The sequence below is a fragment of the Oryzias melastigma genome, linkage group LG8 (genome assembly GCF_002922805.2).
Source record: "Oryzias melastigma strain HK-1 linkage group LG8, ASM292280v2, whole genome shotgun sequence".
Taxonomy (NCBI): domain Eukaryota; kingdom Metazoa; phylum Chordata; class Actinopteri; order Beloniformes; family Adrianichthyidae; genus Oryzias; species Oryzias melastigma.
This window is the reverse complement of record NC_050519.1, coordinates 17,012,856-17,019,770: the sequence shown is the minus strand read 5'-3', so window position 1 is coordinate 17,019,770 and position 6,915 is coordinate 17,012,856. Positions and strand designations below refer to the sequence as shown.

Genomic DNA, 6,915 nt, shown 5'->3' with positions numbered 1-6,915 from the left:
TGAAGAGAAAAATTAATTGAGGTCATTATTAAATGTGTGGGTAAATAGTTTTAAAGTATGACTCAAATAAGCAAGTTACTTAAAAAAAAAATAATTCATCATTGTTAGCATTAATAAACACAGTGGCATGTGGCCCAAATGCATATAGCTAACATGTTTACCCTTTGCTAAACTTCTTAAAAGGGGGTCGAATGACACTCCGACTTTTGATGACACAGTGTCTCCCCACTCTGACGTTGGCGAGGTCCCCCCTGATGATGCAGTCATTCATGACAATAGTCTGGAAAAAGACAGGAAACATAGCAACAGAGCCTGAGACACATCTATGTTTGGTAAAGCTACAGTTCAGTTGTTTGTTTTGTTGCTTACTTTGCCATTTAAGACGATGTTCTGACTCCCGCACAACACCGACTGTCTGCTCACCTTGTTGCCAGAAGCCTGTGTAAATTATACATAATGAAATAAAAATTATAGATTTTATTCAGAAACGCATTAAACTGTATTTTTGTACAGATAAGCAGAGTTCATGGCATCACAACGCCCTTTTCTGCCTCAGCAACCGGCTAGCATAAAACACAAAGCATGCTAATTCGCGTAACGGACGAAAATGCTCAAACTTTACCGTTTCGATATATTCTGCTTTGTTGTATAATATTTCCGACAATTCCATTGTTATCAATCCGGGGAAAAGTTAAACATAGAAGATAATATTCAATAACAAACACTAAAGCTTCACTTCTGCTCCACTGGGTTCGATGCTCATCTTCTGCGCAAGCCCGGACATGACGTCATAATCACACAAAATAAAATAAAACGTTTATTTATATAAAATATAAATGAATATAATATAAAAATATTCACAACAATTATATTATCTTATAATCACAAAAATAATATTGACAACATAATTTTAGTAACTGGATTAGGGAATAATATATTGAATGGGTAACATTTTATCAACCCCTATTTCTTGATTCTAAAAAGTTTTTTTCAACATAGAAAATCAAATTTTTACGGAAGAGGATTAGGGCCACTGAAAAAAAAAAAGCCCATGAAAAATTCTGACTTTAATCTCAGAATTCTGACTTTAAAGTCAGAATTCTGACTTTAAAGTCAGAATTTTGAGATTAAAGTCAGAATTTTTCATGGGCTTTAAAGTCAGAATTCTGAGATTAAAGTCAGAATTTTTCATGGGCTTTTTATCAGTGGCCCTAATCCTCTTCAGTAAATTTTACCTAAAGCAATTAATTTTGAAAAAATATTTTTTATAAACACCATAGACACAGTCAGTGGTTGGAAAGCATATATTCTAACCTTTCTTTTTTTCTTAATTTTGACATGTCGTAACTGAAAAAATAAGATGCTACAATACATTTTTAGAAACACAGAACACAATAGTGCAATTTACTTTAAAAGAAAAAATTTAAGAAACAAAAATAAATAAATAAATAAAATAAAATGACAATCATTACCGTAATTATCTGCATCATACTTGTTTCGTTAAAGTACAAATAAAATGTTATATTATTAAATGTATAAGTATTACAACAGAGATAAGTTTGAAGGGTCCATCGCTTGTATTCTCACAGATTCATATATTTTAAATGTATATATATCATGTTAAAAAGGGGATGTTGTTTTATATACAAATAATAATAATAATTAAGTTAACTAACTAATTAGGGAACCTTTTAACCAATATATTTCCAGTGTTCTGGAAAAATGAGAAGTCTGCACAGATCAAATCCCTCTGTATTACAAAAATGATTACAGAATGTTTTCTTTTTTTAAAGCTTTATTTCAGTTTATATATGGACTGGTGCTGTGAACTTCAAGGTTAAGAAGAAGTTCTGTGATCGATTGTTTCTGCCTGTTGTTTTGTCCTTGGTGCCTTAATAGTTAAATTTTGATTTTCAATAAAGGTTCTACCTTTAAAAACACAAATGTGGGAATTTAAGAACAGTTAACGTAATTCAAACACAATAATATAGTTTTTAAAAAATGTTTAAAAAACACGTATTACTTTGTACGCATGCGCGCTGTGAAGCCCTTGGTTTCGTTCTTCTTCTACGCTTCGCACGTTGCTTATCCTCCGCTGGATGCTTATCGTCATGGCGGCCCGTGTCCTGCAGCAGTGTGTCCGCTCGCTCGCACGGCCCTCGTTGAGGCTTTGCACGGGTAACGTAGCAGTCAGAGCCGCCGCCGCTCCGGCAGTGGCCATCCACCGACCTCTGTCCTTCGCTGCAGAGAGCCGGAGGACGCGGTGGTTCGGTCAGAGCCGGGTGAGTCCCCAATACCACGGTACAGTCGTGGCCTAGCACTTGGAGCTTGACCTACCGAATGTCTTTCAAAACTCCACCACTGAAATTACATTTAAAGGTTGTGTTTCTAGATTTTTTTCGGACTTGAATGTATCGACAGTGAGTTATCTGAAGTTACGACAGCGCGCGAGGCCGTATTTTACAATAAACGCGCGTCACTTTTTGCTAAATCGTTCTGTAGCCTGATAAGCTAGCAGGTTAGCAAGTTCAATGACAGTCAACATTTGTGTTTGTCTTTTTAGCGAGTTTCCTGTACAAACTTGAATTTTAATTAGTCTTTAACCACACAATTGCATTGTATAATTTTAGAGACATATTGTAGCACTGATAGTGTCGTCAAATAGATTCGATGCGGTGTAAAACAGGTTTGTTTTGCTTTTTCTGTTAGCCCGATGGAGCTCTAGTGTTGTTTAACTTCTATGTGTGTCTACTTCTATATATGATGTCATGTGTGAATGCATGATCTGAAATGTGAGACAGCATGGGATTATTTACCAATAAATGAAGGTTGACTAAATCATTGTTTAACTTCTGTTAAACTTTCTCTACCACAACTCTGTCATCCCCTTATTCAACAACTGGTGAATAGAACCATTTCAAAAATATATACTATAAAATTTTAATTATAATCCCAACTATTTTAATTTGTTTTTTATTTTTAATGTTTCCTTTCCCTTATTGAAACAGAGTGATATTACTTTCATTACTGTTTTAGCTCGCAAGAAAACCGCAAGGAAACAAATGTCATTTTTTACTTGTTTTGGTGCTTTTCTCTGCCTTATGTCTGGTTTTCCTTTTGTCCCGTTCAGATCTCAGTGGGGGTGTTTTGCCGACAGTATGGCGACCTGCCCCCCCTCACCTTAGAAACCATCAAAGACCGTGTCATGTATGTGCTGAAGCTCTATGACAAGATCAACCCAGAGAAGGTGAGCAGAGACTCTTGCGTCTGCAGAATATGTACATTTATATAATACAGATGGGAAACTGAAAGCTCTGTCATGGTGCACTGTGACAGATCCGTTTGTGAACGTAACTTCTACTAAAATAAAATTGTCAATCCGTCCTCCCCCCCAGCTGCAGACCTCCTCCCACTTCATGAAGGACTTGGGTTTGGACAGCTTGGACCAGGTGGAGATCATAATGGCGATGGAGGATGAGTTTGGTAAGTCGGCTTTTATTACAGCGGCTTCAGGAGATGCTCAAAAATCCTTTATAGTCCACGAGGATTGATGTGTAAATTTTTTTAAGTGAAAGACCTAAAGGTGGTTGGATAAAACCAAGACAATCCAGTTACCATAGAGATTGTCACCTGTGCTGGGACTCACTTATTTGCCAAAAAAGGGAGATTAGGATGTTTTTAAATGCATGCCCTCTTGTTCCATAGATCCTGTTGCAATCAAGTGAAACATTGACTCTTTACTCAGAACCAGACACCTAAAATAACATTTTCTACAAAAAGGCTGACATGAATCCAGAAACTGACTCAGATCGATCAGCCTCACAACTTTCCTAACTTTCCGCTTTGCTGCCATGACAACAGAAGTTATCAACATGTGTTCTCTGAGATGCATTAAGCGACCCTCCTACATAAGAGAATGGCTTAATGGACTGTCTTAATTCTATTTTACAGTTTAAAACATAAAATTGATTATAAAGTTTGAGCTTTTTTACATTTTTCCCCTAAGAATCTGCTTTTCTGTTATCGATTGGTCTGGTCTTCTGCATCTGACTCAAGTTTGGTCCTCTTGTAATGATAAAAGTGCATCCAAAAATGCCAGAATAAGCTCATTGGATTAAGTGCAATCAATATTTTTAGGTTCATTTTATTAAAATTAATTTTTTTATTAATTTTGTGCAGTCTGACAAATTAAAAAAATAAGTTTTTTTTAGACTTATTAGCTGACTGCAAGCAAATAAAGTTTTAGGTGCATTAATGTAAATGACGGCTTTCTAAATAACAGCATCTATCATGTTCACATATTTATAATTAGTTAAAACTTCTCTGCTTGTTCTTGTGGGTCTTTCAGGCTTCGAGATCCCAGACGCAGAGGCGGAGAAGTTGATGACTCCAGAGGAGATTGTACAATACATTGCAGACAAGAAAGACGTTTATGAATAATCTGTTCTACATCTCAAAAGGCAGGTGTCCTCACCTCATCGTTCAATTACAAGACGATGCAGATTCTGATCAGATTTTTTTTTCATTCCCTTCACAGAATGAAGCCCCCACAGGAAGTACCGGTGATGCAAACTCACGCCGCTGTCCCGTCTCTGCCCGACCATCGTTCTCTTGCAGCGACGTTTGAGTCACCTCATGTGTATTTAAATGTTTTTGGGCCACCAGAGGAATTAAAACAAAGAAAAACTTATTGTTTTAGGTATTTTTTTTTCTTCTTCATGCTCCAATGGTTCTGATGTATAATTTCTCAATAGATCAATAAAACAAATACAGTGTCTCTGTACATTTATTCAAAGTTATAAGTTATTACAAAGTGTATAGGAAAACAATAAGAGAGAAATACCAAAATTTTGGGTTACTACAGAAATATTTTTTTGGTTTTTAAAGATGTCACAGGTGTCCAAGTCAAGAAACTCCTCCCAACCTGGAGCATCATCCTTAACCATTGTGCTATTCTAGGCAAGTTTACATTAAAAGTGGGGTCATTTGGACCCCACATGACAGTGCGCTGAACTTTTTTTTTTCTTCAAGGATTTTTTTTTTTATCTACACTGGTGTCTGTGGCAGACATAAAGTCCTTTGTCCACCTTTGTAATGGGAGGGATCACACATCAATGTAAGGGTGGGGTCATCTGGACCCCATAAGAGACCACGAGGGTTAAGGGTAACCAAACAGAGAAGTTGGAGGCTGACTCCACCTACAGCTCAAATGTGAATCTCCAGTCAGAGGGGTGGGGCTGGAGAACAGGACTGGTAATAGTGGAGCTGCAGATCATGACATGGGACTTGCACAGTTTGACCAATCAAGAAATTCAAATGTATCAGCTCGATTTGACCTGTAGGGGGCAGCACACACACACTTTTTGACTATATTTTCAGGAATTAATTTGTCAAAAATTTGGCAAGAATCAACAGACAGCACTTTTAAAGGCCAGTTTATAGAGATCAACAGCCAAAAAAAGTTGATTTAGGGTTTGGTTACCCTTTAATGATGGAAGTGATTTAATGCCATAGCCTTATTTGATACTATTAAAGCCTTATTTTTTTGCCAAACCAACTTTCTGTATTGGAGAAAGCCAGATGTAAAAGGCAAGCTTATTATTTATTTATTTTTTTTGTCTGACCATTTAAAGGAAGCGATACAATTTAAAGATCTACTCCGATCATCTTTTGATCAATTTTTTTGAATTGTTCTGGGTAGTCTGAATTATGGTTTTGGTAGGCAAAAAAAAGGGTTTCTAGGACATATTTTGTGCAAAGCAGCATTGTTAGAAATTCACCTCTGAGTTGTGGGTGGGAATGTTGGGATGGAGAAACCCCATCCCCTCTTCCTGTCACTCAAAACTGAGCTGTTTACACGCTCTCCTGCTAGCTTACAGCCCCTCTTATCTCCAACCTAACAGAGGTGCAATAAAAATGGTGAGTTTTGAGCCAGATTCCAGCTCAGACCAGGAAAACGAAGACGTTCATGGATCTATTTGTAAGGGGATGCATCAGAATGGGCCAGATCAGACCCGCCCTGCACTTTTCTGTTACAGATACAATCTCTTTCAAACAGAAGTTTTTCATCTGCACTTGATTCATGATTTAAAAAAGAAAATTTGAAGAAAATGCAGTTTTAAGCTCAATATTTGACCACAATCTTGTTAAAAAAAAAGCGTTTTCATTAAGAAAAAAAATGCTCTTATTTTGAAACTTTTTCAGAACAGATATGAACAAAGCAAACAGACACATCAGTATCATTGTTAGTCTTTTATTGAGGGTTGTACCCAAGTTATACAGCTTTGTATGCTGGCTGCAGGAGCCAAATGGTTACAAACAGTAATCAGTATACGAGTACAGCCAACAGAAAGACCTACTACCTACTAAACTACACCTTAGTACAGATTCTCATAAGAGCACTAAAATCCTGAAAAATAAAAGAAAAATAAACAGAACAAACCAAGCAATAAAAGTAGAATAAAGAGATTAAATGAAACAAATAGACAGCATTAAAGGAGACATTCATTAGAGTACACTGGAGTTTTTTTTCTCTCTTAATACAATGTAATATCAGGCGACTTCGTTTTTGTCAATTTTTATACCCATACAAATAAAGATTGTCCTTCAAAAAGTGCAGATTCCACCGAAGTTTTAAGATAAAATCCTTTGATGAGTTGAGGAAGACGTTTGAAATAAAAAGGTACTTCCTGTTTTTGTGTCGAGAGAGGAAGACGCGCCCCCCTCCCCCTCAATCCACGCTTGATTATAGACGCTGTGTGTATTCTCTTATATATTATATAGTTTCAACAGTCTGCCCAGAAGCAATGTGCATTAAAGGTTTTACAGGTGATCCAACTACACTGGATTGATAGAATCTCTATTAAAAAAAAATAAAAAATAAAATAGAGAGTCCCCCACAGCGCCCTCTTCTGG

The 6,915-nt window shown here is 36.5% G+C and overlaps 2 protein-coding genes across 2 annotated transcripts in view; one reads left to right on the top strand and one right to left on the bottom strand.

Annotated features, from left to right (window-relative positions):
- Window positions 1-797, bottom strand: part of dctn5 (dynactin 5) — a 3,406-nt gene extending 2,609 nt beyond the window's left edge. The window contains exons 1-3 of the mRNA XM_024272151.2: window positions 623-797; window positions 370-438; window positions 162-280 (exon numbers count right to left, since the gene is read on the bottom strand). Of these exons, the coding sequence (XP_024127919.1) occupies window positions 162-280; window positions 370-438; window positions 623-670 (236 nt within the window). The 5' untranslated portion in view covers window positions 671-797. The remainder of the gene's footprint in view (window positions 1-161; window positions 281-369; window positions 439-622) is intronic.
- A 1,252-nt stretch (window positions 798-2,049) lies between these two features.
- Window positions 2,050-4,783, top strand: ndufab1b (NADH:ubiquinone oxidoreductase subunit AB1b). The gene is made up of 5 exons (XM_024271315.2): window positions 2,050-2,282; window positions 3,131-3,247; window positions 3,396-3,483; window positions 4,349-4,460; window positions 4,538-4,783. The coding sequence occupies exons 1-4, from the start codon at window positions 2,100-2,102 to the stop codon at window positions 4,438-4,440; spliced, it is 480 nt and encodes a 159-aa protein (XP_024127083.1). The 5' UTR covers window positions 2,050-2,099; the 3' UTR covers window positions 4,441-4,460; window positions 4,538-4,783.
- The last annotated feature ends 2,132 nt before the right edge of the window (window positions 4,784-6,915 follow it).

Bases quoted from the DNA above. Each gene is read 5' to 3' on its own strand.
- ndufab1b (XM_024271315.2), top strand. From the start codon at position 2,100: ATGCTTATCGTCATGGCGGCCCGTGTCCTGCAGCAGTGTGTCCGCTCG. The intron at 2,283-3,130 runs GTGAGTCCCCAA...TGTCCCGTTCAG, and splicing joins GGTGGTTCGGTCAGAGCCGG to ATCTCAGTGGGGGTGTTTTG. The intron at 3,248-3,395 runs GTGAGCAGAGAC...CCTCCCCCCCAG, and splicing joins ACAAGATCAACCCAGAGAAG to CTGCAGACCTCCTCCCACTT.